This window comes from Haliaeetus leucocephalus, unplaced genomic scaffold, assembly GCF_000737465.1.
Source record: "Haliaeetus leucocephalus isolate CR32 unplaced genomic scaffold, Haliaeetus_leucocephalus-4.0 Scaffold228, whole genome shotgun sequence".
In the NCBI taxonomy this organism is placed as follows: Eukaryota; Metazoa; Chordata; class Aves; order Accipitriformes; family Accipitridae; genus Haliaeetus; species Haliaeetus leucocephalus.
The window spans coordinates 8483870-8506824 of record NW_010972664.1 but is presented as its reverse complement, the minus strand read 5'-3'; the positions used below and the strand labels follow the sequence as shown (position 1 = coordinate 8506824).

Below are 22955 nucleotides of genomic sequence, written 5' to 3'. Positions count from 1 at the left end.
AGGGCTCCAGCTGGACGGCCCGGGTAAGTGCAGTAGGGCTCTGGCCAAATGGTGTAGGGTGAATGGTGCTGGGCTCTGGGCAGCCGCCCTGGGCGAATGGTGTAGGGTGAATGGTGTAGGGCAAATGGTGGAGGGCTCTGGGCAGCCAGCTCCAGGCGAATGGTGTAAGGCGAATGGTGCAGGGCTCCGGGCGGCCATCCCGGGCGAATGGTGCAGGGCTCCGGGCGGCCATCCCGGGCGAATGGGGTAGGGCTGTGGCTGGCCCGGGCAAGTGGGGTAGGGCTGTGGCTGGCCAGCCGGGGCAAATTGGGTAGGGCTGTGGCTGGCCAGCCGGGGCAAATTGTGTAGGGCTGTGGCGGGCCAGACAGGGCAAGTGGGCTAGGGCTGTGGCTGGCCCTTTTTTAGAAGTGGGTTATTGCTCTGGCTGACCAGCTGGGGTAAAGGGTGTTGGGCTCTGGCTGTCTGGCCGGGGCAACTGGGGTAGGGCTCTGGGTGTATGGCTGGGGGAAATGGTGTAGGGCTCTTGGTGGCCAGATGGAGCAAATGGTGTAGGGCTCTGGCAGGCTGTCAAGGGCAAGTGGGGTAGGGCTGTGTCTGGGTGGTGGGGGCAAGTGGGGTAGGGCTCTGGATGACTCTCTAAGGTACCTGGTGTAGGGCTCTTGCCGGCCAGCCAGAGCCCTACATCGTTTATCCCAGCCGGCCAGCCACAGCCGTAGTCCATTTGCCCCAGCCAGCCAACCAGAGCCCTATACTATTTGCCCTGACCAGCCAGTCAGAGCCCTACCACACTTGTCCCAGCTCTGGCTCATTTGTATGTGGGTGATTTTGGTTCTGTCTGAACGTTTTGGGCCAAGCATGAGTGCAGCCGGCCGAAGATAGCACTGTGAGTGACCAGTTTTAGGTATCACCTGTGGCTGCTGTTCATAACTCTGGCAGTCTCTCTACGGGAGATGCTATTTTTGACTAGCAGATGAGGGTCTCTGGCTGGCTGGCTCTTTACTAGAGTGTAGTTTTGGCTTGTTAGCTAGCCAGGGAGATACTGTCTTGTTGTGTGGTCTTGGGGAGTGTGGCTCTTGCTTGCTTTATGTCCAGTTGTAGATGGTCTGGTTTGCTGGCCTGGGTCAAGATCCTCTGCCTGTCTTGTTGGGGGAAGATTCTTATGCTGTAGCTTCTGAGCTTAGCTTGTTAGATAACAATTGTGAGAAAAAGTGGTAGCAGGTTGCCCTAAGGAGAATAATAATAAACAATAACTTGTGTTTGGCAATTGAAGGGGAACATCTGGACCTCAGAAGGTCCTGTGTTAACTGCCGGGTGGCAGAGGCAACACAATACTGGATGTCTGAGAATACATCAAAGGTGCTGAACGTGACAGGACAGGGCAGAAGCGTGTCTGTGTGCTATTGGATGATTATGCTTAGCCTTTCATTTCAAATGATATATAAACTCCTTGAAAATCCCTTTGGATACCTTCTGTTATAGAGGAGGGTTCTCATGATCATGAAATAAACCTTTTGTAGTTCTACCCTTGTGTCCCTTTCTTCCTCGGTCAACAAACATCCTAAGTCACTTCTGCAACAGAATTTGTAGCCCAGATGGGACCAGTCCACTGGTCGACTCTGGCGCCTCTTGGGGAGCATCTGATCTGGAGATGCGGTGAATTCATCTATTTCTGTCTGTCTCAGGGAATGGACTGGGACCAACCAGAAAGAGGTGAGGTGTTGGTGAATTGAATTTGTGTAATTCTACATAATTCCTTTGATTTGGAGACTTAGTCACTGCTGTTCATGCAAGCTCAGGCAGCTGCTCTAGATGTGTCTCTGTCTCCTTTGTCTTCGATCGACTCTATTACTCCTTCTGTTCCCCCTTCTGCACCTCCTGCTTTCCCTTCAACAGCTGTGCAAGCTCTGCCGAAGGAGGTAATTATTCCTCCTCTGGCGGTAGGTGCAGCCACAACTGTAACAAGAGTATGTGTGCTGTTTGGCCCCGTAGATTTGGTGGTATGGCAGCAACAAATGCCTTGACTCTAGGAAGACCTGGAAAAGCTTCAGCAAATGATTAGGGGAATTTTTAGAGCATATGACCCTGCTTGGTCTGATGTTTGTTGGTTACTGGAAACTGTATTTACCTCTGAAGAACGAGTGTTGATTTTGTAGAAAAATAGAGAACAGGCTGCTGCTCTGGGTGGTAGGACTGTGTGGCCAGATGCAGAGCCAGACAGGAATTATCAGACCAAGGCAGAATTAGATGCATTAAGATTATGTCAAAAAGGGTTAGAAGAATGGTTAATTGGACAAAGGAAAAAGAATGCCAACAAGGCATTAACTACATGGGGGAAATGATTCCAAATATTTGGGGAAATTGACCCCGAAGCCCTGCAAAATAGGTTTTTGCTTGTCTCCTTATTTGTAGATCAAGCGGCCCCAGATATTAAGAAGTATTTTAACCAGTGTTCTCCAGGTTGGCAAGGGAAGCTGATAGGGGAGATAGTAAGTATTGCAATGTTTGTGTATAATGGAAGGGATGAGGCTAAGGCTAGGCAGAAGAGAAAACAGCAGGAAGAGGAGGCTAGGTTGTTAGCAGCTGCTTTGCAAGGTAGGAATTTTAGGAGGCAAAGAGGTAATAATAATGGAAATAAGGGAAATGGAAATCTACATCAGACAAGACCAAAGGATTACTGTAATAAAACCAATATACTTGAAAAGAGAATGCCCTGTGATCCCGAGAAGGGGACTACAACAGCAACAAAGGGAAAATCAAATCAATCAGGAGCTGAACAAAAGTGATGAACAATGATGGTTACCAGATCCTCAGGCCCTAGCAGTGGAAGGAGATACAAAAGTAATCCTCTCGGAGGACTCTAAGGAACCAGTTATAGATTTGAAAATTGGAGATGAAACTTGCCCATGTCTGATAGATACTGGCGCAACTTATTCAATATTAACCAATCCCACAAAGGAGCAAGAATTGAGGGTAAAGTAAATGCTGTAGGAGTAGAAGATAAATCTATATTTGTACCTGGGACAGAGAAAATGATGGTATAGATAGGTGCATGGTCTGTTAATTGTTCTTTTCTGCTGTTGTGATTGGCACCAGCAAATTTGGTGGGGAGATATTTGTTACATAAATTATGGGCAGAGTTGCTGTGTACACCACAAGGAATTACATTGTGACTCCCAATGGGTAATGTACCAAAAAATTATGACAGCTATAGCAACTGAAGAAGGGATAGAAATACCCCAGGAACTCAAAGATGTGCCTAGGATTTTATGGGCCCAAAGTTGTGCAGACGTAGGGTTATTAAGGTCAGCTAATCCAGTACAGATAGAAATGAAGGGAGGCAAACCTCCTTCCTTAAAACAATACCTGTTACCTCTGGAAGCAAGGGAAGGTATAAGACCAATAATTGAAGATTTTCTGTCAAGAGGGATTTTAACTCCTTGCGAGTGTCCCTGTAATACTCATATCTTGCTGGTTAAAAAACCTAAACTAGGCTCAGATGGAAAACCAGTTTATAGAAAGGTCCAAGACTTATGAGCAATAAATAAGTGGGTAACTTGTATTGCATCCATTAGTTTCTGATCCTTCAACAATTATAACCACGATACTGGCCAACACAAAATGTTTGACAGTGATTTGTGCCCAGCTTGCTTCAGTATAATGGTGCATCCAGAATCTCAGTATATTTTTGCCTTCACCTGGGAGGGGAAACTGTAAACATGGACTAGATTTCCTCAAGGGTTTGCAGGATCATCAGCTTTATTTTTGAAAATCCTAGTGACAGATTTACAGGACATAGAGTTAACCAATAACTGTGCATTAATACAGCATGTGGATGATGTGCTAATAGCAAGTACAAATAGGGAAAATTGTGTGGAAGACACAAGTAACGCTGGTTGCTTTGGCTGATAAAGGCCATAGAATCTCTCCAACCAAATCGTAATTCTGTAAAGAAAAGGTAGGGTATTTAGGATATTTTTTGTGAGGAGTTAGCAGAAAGATACCAGATGACTGAACTATCCAAGATATGCCTAGGCCTACTGTTGCCGAAAAACTTGGAATAAAGAACTTATCAACACCAATTTAGTGTAGGTAAGCAGACACTTCTTTATTGACAGCCAGGTGCGTGGGTGAGTCCTCTCACGAACCACGCATGCCTGAACACCAAAATCATACACCTTATATTGAACTTATTCATACATATTCATTAGATTTCTGGGAAATGTTATGCATATTCATTAGATTTCTGGGAAGTCATTAGCATATGTAAATGTCCTTTACGCAGGCGCATTGAAGCTCTCTGGTGGTCTTTCATAGTCTTCCTCACTTGTCCGCTTCTTGACCTTCTTTAGGTGATTCTGCGCAGTTTGGCCCTTGGCAGGTAACTAACTGTTTCTTGGCAGATAACTACAAGTTGCTTCATTTGACTCTTCTCAGTTCCCGTTCATTTGAAATTCTGACATCTTATGCATTCTTCTAGGTTATAATATACTCCTACAAATAAACACTATATCCAAATTATCTTAAATCTTAAGCTTGTTATCTAAGTTCTAAATGTTCCTACTAGATGATTTTAACCAATTCCTCCGGCCTTGGTACAGGGCTATACAGAGGATTTCACAACAGCTGTTGGTTGTTGGTTAAATGTGTAAAATGCAATAGATATATAATTTTTGCTAAAATATTTCTTATAATTCTATATTCCTATTAAAATTAAATATGATTAATTCTAATAACAAATCAGTAACACTACAACTGAGAAACAGGAATAGAGCAATAGTTGCATACTCTGTACCACCCTCAGTCATCAGGGGAAGTAGGGAGAATGAATCAAAGCATTAAATAAATATCAAAGATTTGTGCAGAGACTAAAATGGCCAGATGCTATACCTGTTGCTTTAAGGCATATAAGGTGAAGGCCGAATAAATTGAGATTGACCCAGCAGAAGTGTTATTTGGCAGGAATATTCAAATTCTGAACACATACATGGCTGCAAAAAGTAGGCATTGCAGTCTCTTGCCTTTTTTTCATGACGTTTAGTCCTGGAGAGACCCCCAGCTCCAAACCTCTGGTGAATACACCCAAATTTCAGTCTCCAAGAAGATAAAAAGAAATGTTTATGAAGAAGGGCTCTAGAGGAAAGAACCAGGGGTGAGTATCAGCTTGATCTGTACACCTCTCAGTGTCTAGGGAGTACTTTAAGGTCATTGGCACCATTGTCAGAAATTTGCTTTATCGGGTATGTGCCGCCACTGCAATAACTTCCCATGCTTACAAGTGATCAGAAGTGCTGCTGCACTAGAAAATGCAATGTAGAAATCCCTACATATTTGTAAGCTTTGAGGATGTAGAAGTCAGTCTTATACTGGCCTTCCTCAGTTTCAGAAGGCTTAGGTCTGACAGTGCTTTGGTTTTATTTCCATGGAGCTGAATTGCTTTGTCACAGCACGGTCTGGACCTGCGCAGGGACTGCTCTGTCAGGAGCGACCTGGGCGTTGCGCTGTTCCACTCTCCCCCACCACGCAGATCTGACCCAGTCCTTCCTGCTATGAACGGAGCCATCAGTCTGGGAGGCCACATCTGCTTCCACTGAGTGTGGGAGGAACACCTATCAGCCCTCTGGCATTGCCAAATAATAGAGAAGAAATGCTTGCAGGTTCTGAAAATCTTACTCATTTCTGATTTTCAGGGTATGCAGGACTTTAATCTAGTCTGAAAAGGCCTTATTTATTTGCTGCCTTGGCCTCAGCCAGGGCTACCTCGTTAAAGAGTATCCTGCCAAGGACTTTCTAACCTGCCTTTTAAGTTGTAGCAGGTATGCTGAAGCTGTGTTTCCAGCTTTGATCCTATAAAACGCTGCTTTTCAGCCTCTTTCAATTTGTGGATGGTTAAGTTTTTTTTTCAGTGGAGTTCTGGTCCCTGTACAATGAATTTCAGTCTGCTGACAAGACAGCTATTTTTTTAAATAAAGAAGCTTCTTCAAGCTCTTGAATGCTTTAATTTGCTGCAGGTACCAGCGGTTGCAGTTTCTTGTGTGTGGTAGCAAAGCTTCAGCAAAAGGCACAAAGTGTTTTTTGCTGCTTTTTCAAGTCTTTTGACTGTCACATTAGGTTATCCATGGTGCTAGGGTGTGACGAGGTGAGGAATACCTGTCATGATGACCTGTGATCTTGTGGATGTAAAGCTGGTTTTGGTGGCTTTTGTCCCTATTCTGTACTATGTTGAAAAGATTTTCTTAAATGAGCCTGGCATTAACCTTCACATAACCACAGCAGATGTAAGGCTAAGACATTAAGTGAATCCTGCAAGAAATTTTAACCGATGAAATCTCTTTGCCTTTGTAAATAATGTTTATATGATTAGTTTGAAGATGGCAACATTAGTGAAATTTCCCAAGTTCATCTTCCAAGTTGGGATTTTGCCAAGTTGATTTTCCCTCACCAAAATGAGGCAAGGCAAAGCAAGGAGGAACTGGAGAAGATGAACAAGATGGTCTGGTACTTGAGGAGTGGGTGGGTGGCTGCAGAAAAATCCTAGTTGGCAGGAGCTGAGAATCTCTGCCAGAGACAATTTTGTCTGTCTCAATTTTGGCAGGCTAGGCCAAGGACAGTGAGCTGGGGGCACTGGTGGCAGAGTTACATGGTAGCAGCCTCTGAGCAAGACCCAGGTGAAACTGGTTGGGGGCTGAAATTCATCTGAGTCAATCATTAGAGATGAAAGCAAAAAAGCACCATTGACCACCAACCTGTGGCAGGTTGGATCCTAACTTGACTTCTCCTAATGCTGTCCACTCACAGAAACAGATTTTCCTCTGACTAGTGTAACTGGCCAAAGCCTATAGACTGTAGGCACTGTGCTTGCTGTCCTTGATGTGGTCCTTCAGTTAAGCTCTGTTCATGTAGCACCATGATTGAAGCCATACGTCTGAATAGCTCTGTAATAAGGCGGTTTTTGTTTGGGTTTGGTTTTTTTTTCCAAAGCAAATGCAAAGCATTTCGCCCCACATCCAGTGGTGCTAAATATAAATTGTGTGGTTTCTAGCAGTTATTCTATATATGGACTTTTCTTTTTCTCTTGTCATTGTGGGCCAGACTAGGAGAGCTGTGTCAGAGAAACTGTATGTGATTAGTATGCTTGACCTGGACAGCTGGGATCCTTATATTCTTGTTCGCCTCACCTGGTAGTGAGGTGATAGGTGAGCACCAAAATGAGATGGCAGTGTGGCACAGTACCTCCTTCACATCTCTGCTTTGTCGTGGACCTGCGTGGGTCTCTCCCCCCATAGCTGCTCAGCAGTAGTGGAGTTGGGGGTGAATTCATGACATTCACCCTGAGCTGTCTGGTGGCAGGGGTAGAGGGAGAAGAGAAGGCCTAAGCGTGACAGCAGCTTGTTAATGAGCAGAAGTCTGAATAAGCTTCTGTAATCCTGGTTGGTCTTGTTCACTATCTGAGAGAAAGCTGGGGGAGGGGAGTTTGCGTATGAATCATGGGATCTGTGACAAGCACATGGATTTTAACTTTTCTGAAATGGGAGCAGAAGATGACCTCCCTCCAGCTTGTCATTTACGTATTCTGCAGGCATGGGACTGCTCTGCTGTGCATTATGGGGCAGGAAAGAGATGGGCTTTTCCAGAGCATGAGACAGGTGGGCACCATGTGCATGAAATCAAGGTGCTACTGTGAGATGAGATTCTCTGTTTGCTCTGGGATACTATGCAGTCTCATCCTCCCTTCCCCTTCAGGATCCTCCCTGCCACGCACTGTTACTTGAACTGTACATTTTAGACAGAACAGCAGTATCTGGTTTGGTAGGTCCCAGATAGCCTCAGCATCACACAGCAAAAGCAAAGGCTGTGGCAGGAAGCATGACGCAAGGACAGTGGTGTGTGTCTCACTGGAGAGGTGTCTGAGGTGCAGCAGACCTGCTGCTGGGAGGTCTCCCAGGTTCCTCTTTGTCTGTGCATCAGAGCAGGTATCTGTATAGATTTTCCTTTTATCAGCCCTGTTGCTAAGCCCCCAACACACACAACAAAGTCCTCATTCCGTGTTTGCAGGATCTTAGATGTTCTTTCCGTCTCTTGGCAAGAGAAAGCTGAAAATATCTATGGATCTTCTGAAGAAGAGAGAGTGTTCCCGTGGGCCCCTGTCACTGGGGATCTGACAGTCCCCATGGGGGCATCCTGAGAGCTCCAGAAATCCTGGCCCTGACTCTTGCAAGTGTTGGGCATTCCTTCCCCAGAGGTACTACAGGCTGGAGAAACCACATGTACCTTGTCCATAAGTAGGCCCAGAGCCTTTCTGCAGCAGTTCCTGATCTCAGCGTGTTTTTCCAATGTGCTTTTTGTAATTTGTGGGTTACTTTAAATGGCCCTGTCACAGAGAGAGCGTCTCTAGTTGAGGCTCTGACATCAGCTGTGTTTGGAGACAGGCTGATGGCTGAGGTGAACTTTTAATCTGACTCAGAACAGTCTTTTTTATGGTCTCTTTGAACTGGAAGCTGGGAAAACAGTGTGGACATGTGTTGTCTTCACTCTCTTTTGCCCTTACAGTGGCCTCTGGTAAAATCTCACGTTGTGCAGCTGGTTGGCAGCTGTGGGGTGCCACTCAGGGCTGGCTGTTGTCTCAGGGCAGAGGACCAGACCCATGGAAGTTGGATGGATTGAGCTGAAAGGGGGATCATCTGGAGGTTGTCTCTGAGGCAGAGATAGTAGGAATGAGAATGGAAGTCCAGTTTCCTTCTCTTCTCCTGATTTGCTTTATTCAGCATCCAGGCGAGAGCTGGTCAGGAGAAATTCCCCAGGTGCAACTTTCTATGGAAACTGTGGCAAATGGGCGATTTCGGGAGATGGGGAGAAATGTCAGTGGCCTGTGTCTGGCCTGTTTGCTTTCCTAAGAGCTGACATGCGAGACCTCTCTGCTGTGGTCCATGTGGTGCGGAAGAGCCCCTCAGCTGTCAGACATGCTGGTAGACAGTGTCGTGCGCATCCACTGAGGTGACTGGCATGTGTGCTTAGGGTGCAGGTCAGCTTTGAGAATGGGCTGCAATCAGTCAAATTATGTCTGTCCACAGCTGCAACACAGCCTCTTGGTTTTCTCTGCCCCTCCAGGATCATGTAAACCAGCTGCAGCTGGCTGGATGTCACAATCAGACTCATGGGCTCTGTCTGTTGTGTTGGGACCCAAGCAGCAGTGCTGCTGTGCTGTATTGCAAATGTGTGGAGTACGAGTGCTGCAGGACAGCGTATGGGACAAGGGCCGGTGGAGCAGGTCTCATGCAGAGCATATGGTATTTGGCAAGCCTGTACTTTGGGGCTGCCTGGGAAAGCCTATGTATGTCGATGTTACTGGGAGTCTGCAGGTTTATTTCCATTTTACAGATCTGTGTGGGGCTGTCGAGTCCCTGACGCAAGAGGGCCTTCATCTGTGACCGGAGGTCCTGGTCACTCTTCTTGCTATGCCAGTACAGCCTATTTTGTCCAAAAGCCATTTGCTCTGAATGTGATCTACAGGAGTATCCTGATTATGCGTGTCCAGTTGCTAAATGAGTTGTAAAATAGCTGTGATTTCACAGCTTTGCTCTTAGAGGAACAAAGTGCATGACAGTCTCTTTATCAGCACGTAAGCATACACCTTCCTGTGTTTGTCTTTGCTATTTTTTGCTTGCTATTTCTTTGATCAAGAAAGAGTTCAGAGGTCAAGCATAGCTCTCTGGCTAGTTTCATTTAACAAAGAAAGAATTAATGTTCTTATGAATGTGAATCTTCATCAGTCTCTGGGGTCTTGCTTCCCCCACACAGAAGCATTTCTCAGGCTTGCCCCCCATTCCTGCCTTGTGGCTGCACAGTTAAACTCTCCCAAGAGCCACTCAAGCGTGCTTTAAAAAAAAAAAAAAAAAAAGTCTCATGCGTGAAGAGCTGTAGGTGTGGATTGGACAGGTAAGCTAACATGGCTGCAAGCCTCTCCCGCCTGCCAGTGCTGCACAGTCCAGGTTATACCTGCCCTGGCAAGCTGTGGTGTAGCCATGGTCATGCCGCTCCTTCGCAGGGGGACAAATGGACAGAAGAGCAGACTGCCTGCAGCCAGCAGTGCTTCCTGGCCTGGGGCTGGTGCTGGGGCAGGGAGCCCTCAGCAGCCTGCAGAGCCAGCTCCATGCATCGCCAGAGCCGCGGGCTTATCTTCTGTCGCCACGCATTGAGTTCTGGCATTTAGCTCTGCCGACTCCGTCAGTGTGAGGCTAGGCCTGTGTATTTCCCCAGTTAATGCTGACATGCATTAATGACAGTAAAAATAGGTGTGCTGCTTATGCTTACCAGCCTCTTGAAAGGAAGATGTGCAGAGTTAGTATGTATAAATTTCTTCATAATACTTCACAGCTTATTTCCTGCTTTACTTGCTAGCTCAGGTTTTCCAATCTCCCATGCTCCATGAATGCCTCATGTCATCTAAGGAATGAATCTCCATTCTCCTTTCATGATGCCATCAGTGAGTGAAAGGTCAAAATGGCCCTGTGAGCTTACAGCTCACCAAGTAAAAAAGACTTTAGTTCACCTTCCAACTACAAGTTCTTGTCTTTTTTTTCCCCCTTCTTCTACTTGTGGTTTCTGTTAAGCCTCACAAGGTGTTTTTTGTCTGCAGTAATCACACAAAACTTTATGCATCTTTATATAAAAAGGGGAAGTAAGTTTTCTGGCTAGCCAAGGGTGTTGTGAGTGTTTATTAGCCAATGTTAGAAATTATTGTCTAATCTCATCTAAAACATTCGTTATATCTGAAATTTGAGAGGGTTGCTCTTAAAAGGAGGTTGCTGATTGATGACAACACAGATAGTATGCATGCTGTCATCTTTATCCTGGCTGTGATTTCTTTTTTTCTTTTTTTAAATTTTTTTAGCTAGTGAGGGTCAGAAGGATTTTTTTTTTTTTTTTTTTTTAAGCTAGCGAGGGACAGAAGGAGCCTAATGGGACTTCATATACTGCATGATGTATGGGGCACTTGCAGTCAGAAATATTGAACTCGTAAATGTACTCGTTTGCCCTGGAGTCACTGAGAGGGAGACTAAATACAGGACACCGCAATGTCACAGTCATGCAGAGTCACTTCTGTAACAACAGAGCTACAGTAGAAAGGCCGTATTTTTTCTTTGATTTTACTGCAAATCTGTAAGAGTTCTGTAAGGCTGCTATCATTGGCTGGAGGAGAAGGTGAACTTTGCTGGATTTGGCTGTATGCGCACCCCTTTTGTGTTTTATTGTTTTTCTGAGATTTTGAACGTTTTGGGGTGCTATTCTGAAGCGACCCTGCACATGCTGTCTGTTCTGTTTTGTGTCTCCACCAGAGCACTGCAACCCTAAGCTCCACCAGCTTGCCCTTCAAGCATGAAGGTGAAATGAAGTTGAATGTGCACATCCGAGGCAGATGGTTTGCCCTAGTCTTGCAGTGGTATTTGAGAGCAATTTTCTTCATGTCATTTTAGCAGCACAGAAGGAAATGAAAGTGTTTCTTACTGTAAATACTTTTCTCTCTCCCCCTTCCTCTGCACTGCTCTGAGCGTCTGAAGACTCACTTCACTGCTTTTCTCAGAGAAGGCTATTTCTGTCACATCTTAGATCAATTTAGGCCTGTCCTATGCACATATGATAAATCATAGAATCATAGAATGGTTTGGGTTGGAAGGGACCTTAAAGATCACGTAGTTCCCCCCCCCCTGCCATGGGCAGGGACACCTTCCACTAGACCGGGTTGCTCAAAGCCCCATCCAACCTGGCCTTGAACACTTCCAGGGATGGGGCATCCACAACTTCTCTGGGCAACCTGTTCCAGTGTCTTGCCACCCTCACAGTAAAGAATTTATTTCTAATATTAATCTAAATCTACTCTCAGTTTAAAACCATTACCCCTCATCCTATCACTACACTCCCTGATAAAGAGTCCCTCCCCATCTTTCCTGTAGGCCTCCTTTAAGTACTGGAAGGCCACTATAACGTCTCCCTGGAGCCTTCTCTTCTCCAGGCTGAACAACCCAACTCTCTCAGCCTGTCTTCATATGGGAGGTGCTCCAGCCCTCTGATCGTCCTAAAGACAGGATGGTGCTATGGTAGCCTTGAACAAACTTGTAAATTTTGGACACTGGGAGCAGGAGGTGAGATTAGTTGTCATTGCTAAGAAGTCAGAAGGGCCAAACCAGTGGCCGAAATGTGGAATTATCAAGCAGAGCCAAATTGTTTGAAAAATAGTGCAGACCACAATACAACGGGTTTAACCATTTCACAGAAATGTGTGTATACGTGTAATTCCACTGTGTGGATCTTCCTTAATGGGCTGCATCTGGAGAAACAGCACGGAAGTATAAGATTCCCAGCTGCATCCTCAACTGCTGTCATAGTTATTCCCCAGCACATCTGCTAAGTGCATCTAAAAAAAATCCAGATGTTGGCTCTAATGCTATGGCAGTTTACTTCCTCCAGTGAGCGAGAGGGTTTCTGCTGTGTTGCTTGTGAAATCCACCTCGGCACTCTGCAAAATGCCAGAGTGCTTTAAGCCATCTCAGCGAGTGTGAATGAAGTATCTGGTCCGGTGTGGCCCTGTAGATAACTGGTTCACAGCAGTTCCTCAAGATTGGCTTTTCAGTCTTGTCTCTGGGATCCGCACTCCAAACAGAGCCAGGGTGTCTTTCGGGCTGCGTTCAGTCTAGTTTTGCAATGCAACTTAACGTCCCGTAACCTTTATTCTTTGCCTGGGGTGGCTGTACGGAGCTCTTTCCTGTATGGCAGGTACCATTCAGTCACTAGAAGAGCCCAGCCAAGTTCAGGCTGGGAACGTAGCCTTTGCATACAGATGGAGAGCCTTCTCCCACACCTGCTGCTGGTGAGACTCTCCATGAGTGACGGTTGTTGGTGTTTCAGAAAATCAGCTGGTCTGCATGTGCGTTGCTTTGCCTGACTGGACTAATTTTGCTGGATGGGAATGCTGTACTTCGACAAACTGGAAAAGGATGAAAGAAATAGGTGTTTTGCCTTTGCCTCTCAGCGTTAGCATCTTCCTAAATGGGATGAGCTGACCAGGAGATATTTCTGTCTCTCCTCACCTCTCAGCCCTATTCTCACACTTGCAGCTAGCTCCAAGGTGCAGGACTTTGCAGAGCACTTTGTGGCTCACATTGGTTCAGCCTGAGTTCAGTCACCCAAAACCTTGCAGGTCTATTTTGAAACATTATTCAATCTGTCCACTATGGAGTTTCTTTTCTTTTTTTTTTACTCTTGCTTCTGACATCATTTCCTGAACGCTATATTCACTGAGCTCTGTAGCCAGATCGTCTTCTCAGCATATGATGCAAGGAGATCTTTAAAATGGATTTCAGCTCTTCTTTTACTCTGCAGTGCTTGCTGGTGATAATAACTGTTCCTCATGGTAAGTGGGATTTTTCTTTATGAAGTTGGCACAGATTTGCCTAGGTGAACAGATTCCTTAATTTTGCTCCAGGATCTTTTAAGGACTCTACAAGGTTTGGGGAGAAGTCAAATAGTTTAACTGCTAATGCATGAAAGGGGCAGTCAGACCAAAGTAAGACAGATTATTTTTTTAGTAAATGAATGATAACTAACAATATAGTACTTTCTCAGTGTACTGCATCTGTAAAAGCATTTCAGCAGAGAACGTAAGGTCCTTGTACGCAGAATGCTGGCTGGAGGGGCTGGAGAGCAATGTGGTCCCACTCCTAGTGCTTGGTGTGACCTTGGGTTAGTCTCCGAGCTGCTGTCACCCTGCCATTTACCCATCTCTGATTTGCGTACAGCAACTTAATAATGTGCAAGGATACTGTGAGACTTGTTCAAGTTAAAACTGTGACCTTACTCTTTGAGTAAAAGCAGCTGTGCAGGCAGCTGTTGTTTTTGCTGCCCTCTGCGTAAGATCCATGGCATTGATGCCCTGAGGATCTTTGCAGTCTCTCAGCTCTGATGGGGGGTGGTAGATGGTCTCATCAAATTTGGGGAGAGAAAAGGCCAGCTGCTCAGCCCTTTGTCACCCTGTGCGCATGGTCTGCACACTACTCCCATGTTATCAGGGGGGTAAGTTGGCCTTTATAGAAGGCTTCCCACTCCTCTGATTTTCAATTACTGGTGACCCCAGCCTGTCACTGGGGGTGGGTCTGTCCCTCTTATATCTCCCCTGGACGTTTGCCTTTCTGGGATGCAGCTGAGAGGGGATGGATGGACACGGCAAGCTTGCTGCCCACACTCTGTGCCTCTCCTTTCAGGCTCAGTCACCTGGACCGGTGTGCTCAGCGGCGGCTCAGCAGTCTTTTCTGTGGGAATTCAAAGTCTGCAGAACCTCTCCAGAATGAGCAAGAGGGATGTGAAATGCTTGACAACTGTCTTAAATGATAATTTGTTGGCCAAGTGCGGCAATTCTGCCAGCAGATGCCTGAACTTGCAGAATGGCTCTCTAGTGCTGAGGAGCGTGGAGAAAGAGGATGAAGGAAAATACGAGTTTGTTTTTCACAACACCACCAGCACTTTTACACTGGAAGTGTTTGGTAAGTGGCCTTCTTAGCAACAAATAGCTTTTGAACTTGTGAGCCTAGCTTGGAAGCTGGTGCCTTAAAATTCTTCCTGAGAGACCACTTGAGCTTGCAGGAGCTATAGGTGCCTCTGGAACAGCTTTGTAAGCCTCTGGCACCTCAAGGGGCAGTAATAGTGAGTGTAAACTAGGGGATGCTTTTTGCGTCCGCGTTGTCAGTCTCTCCTGTCTGTTGAGCCTTCCTTGAAGTAGTCATGTGCTACTTCGTCAGTCGAGCTACGTGCTGTTTTTCCCTGATGTAAGAGACAGCAGCCTGAAGTGTTTGTAAAGTTGAGCTTACAGTATGTAGACATGTAACTGGAGATTTCAGTCCATTTCCAGAGTACTGTTCCTGATGGCTCTCACAAAAGCTGACTGACTGACAGCATTTTGCTGCCTGTGGACATGCTTCCTTAAGGAGTTAACCCTACCTGACTTGGCTCTGGAAACTGAACTGAGCTGCTGTGCAGGTCTGGGTTGAGGCATGCTGGGTTTTTCCCCTGCTTCATGCAGCTGAGGAAAGGTACTAAAGGAATCCGGGTGTGACTTTCTGATTCTTAGCTGCCCCTGAGCAGCTTGGAGGTCAGCATCTTCTGGGTCTGTTCAGAGGCCAATGATAGGTACCTTACCGTGCCAGTCTCCCTGCTGTCCTCCCTGTGGCCTCAGAGTTGCTGGTCCCTGTCGTGTGCTTGCTCATCCATCTGTGGGGTGAGAAGATGGAAATAAAGTTCCTTCTGTACAGGATCCAGCTTGGGTTAATATGGAGAAACCTTAAATGGGTTTGCCCCCCTGCTGAATAGCGCTCCAGACAGCCAGCGACCATTGCTCTGGTCCTCATCTCCACCGTCCCTTTTGCAGGGCTTTCACTTACACAAGCTTCTGAGAGAAATTGAAGCGTATGAAATTGTAATGAAAATGTCTGAGCAAACTGGTCTCAGTGAAGACAAATGAATCCTTACACCTTTCGGGGGCAAACAGGCGGAACTGCCATGGAGAGTAGGTCAAAGATGTGACTTCTTGGCACGAAGATCAGGGGCTTAGACTGGAAGCAGGCAAAGACTGCAGAAGTGTCCTGGGTTTAACGTCCATTTCAGTGGATTTGCTTTGGGAAGTGTTGTCTACTCCTTGTGTTCTGTTGCCACGCTTAAGTCAGGGGAAACAATTTCATAGCAAAGGTATTCCTGGAGGCAGTGAATTATAGCTCAAGATGATGTCCTAGTTGAAGAAAGTGATTTCTGACCTTATTTACATGGATGTTTGCATAGATGTTCTCAATGTTACTCTTACTGTCATAAAACCATACTACTTCTCTGTCTAGTCTGTATTTGCAAAGTGGCAAATGTAGGAAATAGGTTGGCTCCTTTTAGTAGACTGAAAGAGGGAAATTCAGGAAAATGTAATAAGATCAATGATTTTTTACTTCATTTTAAATTGTCCTAGTCTGGGGGGTCCTATCTAACTGCAGGTGTCTGGTGCTGGTACCTGTGTTGGGCATGATTTGTACTGGTTCCTCTCTACAATGGAAGGAAAAGCAGAGTGACAGCAAAAGTACAAACCTCTGGTGGAGGAGAGGGCTGAGTCTCCTCTGAAGCTACAGTTACCTGCTGATTACAGAGGAAGCCTCTGGCTGGCAAATGCTTTGGGTGTTTCCACTGTCCTCTCAGATCAGGGGCTTTTATTTTTCTCTTTTTCTATTTCAGTAAGGAAAATGAAGAGATGCCAGATTTTTGTGGCATCCCCAAAAAGGGGACCAAGAGTCACTGTCAGGGTTGGGTGGGCACTGCTAAGCATTTCAGGGCTGGGAGCAGGCACTGAAGAGTCTGGTTTCTTATTTCTGTGCTCCCTGGCTACCAGTAAATGCAATGGTAGTAAGACTGCCAGTAAGGGAAGCTCCTATCCAGCTCATGTTCACTGCTGAGTCCGCCCCTCACCTCTCTTTTTCCTCCCTGTTCCCGTTGCCCTGTGCTGTGTGTGACCAGAGCCGGCCATTGGTGTCCAGTGCTTCCCTAATGGGACTGGAGAGTTGTCCTGCGACGTGACCAGCAGCAAGGGCACCACCTTTCAGTGGCTGCTGAATGGCACTGCGCTGAAGACCCCTGAGGCTTGCATTAAGGATGGTGGGAAGAAGGTTCGCCTGGACAAAACCGTGCCTGGGGAATTTGTATGTGAGGTTTACCATGGGAACAGTGTCACAAGGACCAGGCCCGTTGTGCTGTCCTGCAGTTATGGTGAGTAACGGTGTCTCCAGAAAATCTCCTTTTGTTGTTGCTGTCTGCATAATACCAAACTCTTCTGTCCTCTGGCAGCTGCCTTCCAGATTTACCACATCCTCCCTTTAGAAAGTGTCCCCTTGACTTCCTTCTCCCTCCTGTGTCTCAGACTGACACAGCCTACAACCATAGAAAGGATGAAAGTTTGTTCAGGAGGTCCTTTTACCCAACTCTGCAGCAATGACAGATATCCATCTGTCTGTTTTCCTACTTCCCAGTGATGAAGACCTTGCACCCTCCTGTGCACCAAACCTTTATGCCAATTTAGAAACACGAGCTATTTCCTACTCTGATGGTCATCCATTACTCAGATGGCCGCCTTCCAGTTTCTGTAACATCCCTGTAAAAACACCTCTGCTAGTTCAGCCCTGTTGCTGCTGGACTCAGGTCCATATCTAGGCCAGCTGCACAAAGATTTACCAGTCTATACAAATGTCTCTCTACCAGGCCCACACCATCAGAGGTGGAGTAAAAGACACAGAATGTAGGGTTTTTTCCCTCCATGTCCCTGGTTGGATATGTAGTTCTGTGAGAAGGCTGTGACTTTACCCATTTGCAAGTTATCCATAAATGCCGAGTACTCTGCTTCAATGAGGCCATAGTTTAATGAGACAGAAAATCCAGATCCTAGGACTGATCAAAACTGCCAGAACCTCATGATGCAAAGCAGTGGTCTGTGTTTGTTGTAAGCTCACATTTATTAGAAGAAAATAATAATAATGATAATAATTTGATTAGATAACCTTGAGTGAGATTTCACTTGCATCTCCAGTAGTGAAGGTATTTCTCCTCTCCAGCAGCGAAGATGGTCATCAAAACTACGTCAGGGTGGCATAATTTAACCATAAGGGTTTTGAATAATTTAGTTGTAATTGATTTAAGCACCTTTGCTACTAGAGAAATTGTACTGTGCAATAGCACCTAGCATTTTAGAAATTAGGTCTGAGACACTCCAACTCTACAGCAGATATTGTCTTTTCTTCTATGGTTGGCATACAGTTGATCTGAAAGCAAAATTACTGATATAAACCCTGTATCATGTTGTCGTGTGTGCTGGCATTCAACAGAAATGCCATGGGCTGTTCATGCCTGATTGTGTTGGTGCCGCTGGCCAATCTGTACAAGTTTGGCATTTGTGATTGTGGAGCAGTGATTTTAATTTTGTCCAGTTAAATTGATCAGAGGTTGTTCAGCGTAGTCAGACCCAAGTTGGCTGAGGCACTGGGGAGTGAGGATGCAAACATCCATGAGCTGTTCAGTCAAGCTCTGTGATAAATCATGCAAGTGCTGACAGTTACCATTTTTTATTCTGGGTGACTGCCCAGTCCCCTGTGTGTGATATCAGTTCCCCATTTCCTCTTGAAAAGCCCACAGGGGAATTTAGTGATAGCTCTGTTGGGATGGACACGCACAATAACACCTATTTGGAAGGGTCTGAGAGCAAGAAAGTAGCAGTGATTCTACTTTTTAGTCACCAAATGCAACCACATTTGTAAAAGTGAACTAAAGCAGTTCTGGATACTAATAAAATGAAGAGAGAAATGAGTTAAGTTTAAATTAATTAAAGACTAATTCATTATTTTTGTGGATTATTATTTGCTCCAGGCAAAGGGCTGAATACATTTTTCCACTGTAGGTATAAGATCTATGTAAAAGCACCTATTTGGGCATCCTATTGGCTAATTAAATTAATTTTGAATAATTGCTAGCGTAAAACAATTTGGCAGAAATACTGTAAACTTCCCAGGCACCGAAGGGCTCTGATCATGCAGTATCTAAAGCAGAGGATTCAGAAATTAACAAGTCATCATATATAAAAGGCTTATATTTATTCATTACTTTTTTTATTACTTGTTCATTACCAATTTTTAACACAATATTGTATCAAAAAGACCTTTTTAACAAATGGCAAATTTTTAGGAAAAATATTTCCAACATATGTTTATGCTTTTGACAATATTCTCTAAGCTTTCATCAAAAAGGAAATAAAATTATTAGGCAAATTGTTTCTCATTTGCTGAAAATTTAATTTTGAGTATAGATTTTTTGAACTTGGTAACTGTTCCTAAACAGACTGGAACGAGCACTCTGAAAATGCTTTGAATATTTGAGACAGGAGCAGCTGTCCACAGTTGTTTTCACTGTTCTGGTGAGTATGTGGACTATGACAGCATGTAGTATGTCCTGGAACGTTTGAAACACTTCCTAGCCTCCAGGGATATGCAGTAAGTTGTGCATTTGGGATCTCAAAAACAAGCTCTAAATGAGCCTGTTGGTTTCCCCAGTGTGGTGCTGTGCAGGCATGCGCACAGACAAAAAGATTTAAAATGGGATTTAAAAAGGGATGGCTTGGGTTTACCTAAGGAGTTTCAAGGAAATTGTAGTATAGTGATAGTTGAGTTATGTTTTCTTCATAGCGGGAAGAAGAGTCTTCCTACTGGCTACTGCAGGTTTGAGCAAATAGTCTTAGTGAAGGCTCCAGTCTGGACGGGTGTCTCTTTTCTGCAAGTCTGTGATGCCCTCTACCAGCTTTCTTGCTCAGCAACAAGTCTGACTGTCAAAGCAACCCTGAACAAAGGACTCTGAGCTGGGTAATAATTACCACCGACTTGTGCATGGCCTTCTGCTCAGCCATCTGTAGCCGTAGCCTCCTGCTAGGCATTTCGCATGATCTCGGTTGGGAAGGGGAATAAAGAGAAATCTTTCCCTGAGCAGCGGTGAAGCCAGGTTCCTACAGCTCTGACCCCAGTGGCTGGAGTCTTTGGTGCCTGAGGAAGTGCAGGCTCTGATCAGACTTGCTTTGAGGTTGGTGTAGTCGTTACATGGCTGTCCTAAGTGGATTCTCTGGGGCCTAATATGAGCTCTGAGGGTAGACTCTGCAGCTTGTCTTTAAGCAGGAGATGCTAGTTTAGGTCTCTCTCCTCAGCTGCCTGTTTTCATAAAACTTGTTGAAATGTAGTATCTTTCAAACCACCACCTTCCCTATTAAATTTGATTAAAACTTACAAATTATCTTAGACGTTACTGGTCAGAGTACACAGAAATAAATGCACACAGCATAGCCACACAAGCCTCTCTTATTAATGAAAAATTTCATACCATAGTTAAATGATGTGACATAAATTATGATGTGCCACAGTTCATAATATCAGCTCCCCTGATCCAAACCAAAGTAATGCAATAATAATGCCCACATGCTCTAATCTGTCTGCGGGGTTTGGAGGAAGAAGCTTTTCCACCCTGGTAAAACTAACAGCACCCTGTACTTCTTGCAGGAGACCTGCTGCAGTACCCGTGGTTCATTTACATCCTGGCAGGATGCGCAGGGGGTGCGGTTATCCTGGTGGTGGTTGTGTCCTCAGTCATATGTTGCTGCATGAAGAGGAAGCACAAGTTCATCCCAGTGCCTTCAGGTGAGTGGAGAATGCTGTTGCTGCCTGGGATGAGTCTCACAGAGGACTGTGTGTGTGTGCAGGAAGGGGTTGAAATGGCCTCAGGTTGGTGGCTGCTCGTCTTCTAGCCAGGCCTCCCCTGACCCAGTGGAGCAGAAGGCTGCTTGCTGACAGGCAACTGTTACAACCAGTGGGGTCTTGAATTAAACCTTGCTTTTCCTTTTTTCACCTCATGCTTGCCACCGTGTGCTCCTGGCCAGAAAGACACACAGCAAAACCTTTTCTATGGGCAAGAAAATTGAGCCTCATTCAGGTCTGATCCTGAAAGGACCTGAAGGCTTCTGGCAGTCCTTTGTCGGCACCAGTCCCTAAGTGCAGTCTGCCCATGCTCAGTGAGGCCACCTCAAGCTGTGGTCCTGCCAGCATGGTCAAGCTGGTCTCTTGACAGGTTGGCAGCGGCTCTCCGTACTTGGCATCTCTCTGCTCCAGGAATGGAGTCAGTGCCACATGAGGAGGAGACGCAGGCATGTGTTGGCAGTCCGGCCTCGCAGTCAGTGTGCCAAGGCTGCTAGGATGCAGGGGACCTCTTTCCTTCAAGTCTCTGATTTTGGTTTTACAGAGGAGGAGAAGGATGATGGACTAACAATGTCCGTGGTCTCCAGTGAAGGTGTGAAGAGCCCCCCTGATGGAGACCACGTTGAGGCTCAAGCTGCCCAAATCGACTGTCCTTCAAAGCCTGGTGGGTCCAGTGACTTGTTTTAAGTTGGACAGATAGCCTGTTCAGGAGGGTGAAGGAAAAAATGGATGTGTGTGACTGATGGGGAAGGAGCTCACTGGAGAGAGGGGCCTGGGACTCACTCACTAGTGCAGGGAACATGCTTCATCTTGTCCAGACGACAGAAGTTGCAGCAGGTCATTTATCAGTACCTTACTTGTGCTCAGCTTCTGCACAGGAGTAGCTCTTGCCTTCATCTAGCTGTGAGATGTAGCAGCAGCCGTCTCATAAGTATCCTGCAGAGGGTACTGCCAGCAGACTGCAGACTGTTCCAGTGTTTCCTGTGCTAAAATACACATCTCAAAACCAGCAATCCCTCCAAACTTAGCAGTTTTCCTGCAATTTTATCACCACCACCACCGCCCTACGCTTTTCTCATCAGTAACATTTTATAAGAATCGGCATTGTTTTTGTAAGCAGTCATCTTCAGGACAGCATCCACCAATATGCTGAACTAGAAACACAGCTAAATCCCATCAAAGTCAGAGGCTTGTGTGTTTCCTTAAATTGGTGCTAAAGTGGGAATACAGTCACATTTTAAATCCTTCAAGAAATCAAGAATACAACCCCACAGCTTTAGCACAGTATGGTCAAGAGAGTGCAGCGATAAAATCCTTTCAGAATCCTGTTTTGTGAGTGCTTGATATTAGTACTCTACTTTTTGCATTATGTTTCCCTTAATTTTGTTCCACAAACATGAGTGGTGGCAACACCTTCCCTGGGAATGCACCATCATCAGCTGAAGTAGGTCTAGCAGCGACATCATGAACTGGAGCAACATTACATAGGTTGTAGCCTGGTCTCAGCACTGCTGTCTCCACTTCTGGTATCCTTCACTGTACCATGCACAGCCTCTCAGCAGCTCAGCTGTGCTTTATGTCTAACCTTGGATGTTGCTTTGCCCTGCTTTCAAAATACTAAATGCTACTCATGAACATAGTGTGAGAAAGAAAAAAAAAATTAAGTAATTCAGATCATGTTTAATATTAATATACTTAAAGTGTAGAACTTTTTTTTTTTCAAAAAAAATCTCCACATTGTCAGTTTGATTAAGAAGGTATCCCCTGTTTATATTTTCTTCAAATAAGTAAAAAGCAGAGATGCGTGTGGAAAGTGTTTAGGTGAGAACATATTACATGTGTGCTGTTAGCCAGCTTTAATTACTCAGATGTGACTGAATAGATTTTGCTTTGGTATTTTGGTACATTTTGGCCAGTTGAGCCCGGAGAGTTTCAGCACCAAAGTGTCTTACAAAACAAAGCTATGATGAACAGCTCAATAAATGAGCAGTTACAAAGAAAACTGAAATTTGGCTTGCAGATGCCTGGGGAGAGGGGACTGTGCAGGTTAGGCAGCCTGTGGCATCAGGGACTGGCGGGAGGATTTCTATGGGGGTGTGAGCATAGTGCAGGCACTTATAAACCATTTCTCCCTTCTTTTCCAGATGCTGCCCAGACTGGTCAAGGCATTGAGCCTGAGCCCCCTGTGGAAGAAAATTTGCCAGTGGAGATAGAACCTGAGGAAATGCCAGACCCAGCGGTCATAATTGATGTGGAAAGCCAGGAAAACGCCTCGGACTGTTTCCCGGATCCAGCTGATGACTGATCTGGTGTGCTTGCCATTCCGCCCTGTCTTGAAGCCTATGACACTCGTCCTTTGCATCCCATAGTCTCATTGTGTGTAAGAATTGTTCTGGAAAATTTTAGCAGGGAAAGATGTGAGGTGTCAGGCCTACTAACCTCATTTAAAAAAAAAAAAAAAAAGAAAAAGTAAGAAAAAGCACATGCGTGGCTTCAAGGCCATGCTGCTGTGGGCTGACATGTTCACTAACAAACTAAACTGGGCAGCTCTTTGATGCTTTGCCTGTTAATAGACTGGCAGTTAACCTGTGGAGCCCTAGAGGACAGCCTGAAATGAGATGGGTGGTTCCTCCTGCTCCTTGCCCACCACATGCCTTGCCATGT

The 22955-nt window shown here is 45.5% G+C and overlaps 1 protein-coding gene across 2 annotated transcripts in view; it reads left to right on the top strand.

Annotated features, from left to right (window-relative positions):
* Positions 1 to 22754, top strand: part of LOC104831590 — a 38182-nt gene extending 15428 nt beyond the window's left edge. The window contains exons 1-6 of one of the 2 annotated variants that reach the window (XM_010567254.1): positions 13345 to 13405; positions 14253 to 14531; positions 16534 to 16782; positions 20100 to 20237; positions 20836 to 20955; positions 22436 to 22754. In XM_010567254.1, coding sequence (XP_010565556.1) covers positions 13345 to 13405; positions 14253 to 14531; positions 16534 to 16782; positions 20100 to 20237; positions 20836 to 20955; positions 22436 to 22596 — 1008 coding nt within the window. In that variant the 3' untranslated portion in view covers positions 22597 to 22754. Of the gene's footprint in view, positions 1 to 13344; positions 13406 to 14252; positions 14532 to 16533; positions 16783 to 20099; positions 20238 to 20835; positions 20956 to 22435 lie in introns of those variants that run through there. The other variant, XM_010567256.1, reaches the window with a different exon arrangement.
* The last annotated feature ends 201 nt before the right edge of the window (positions 22755 to 22955 follow it).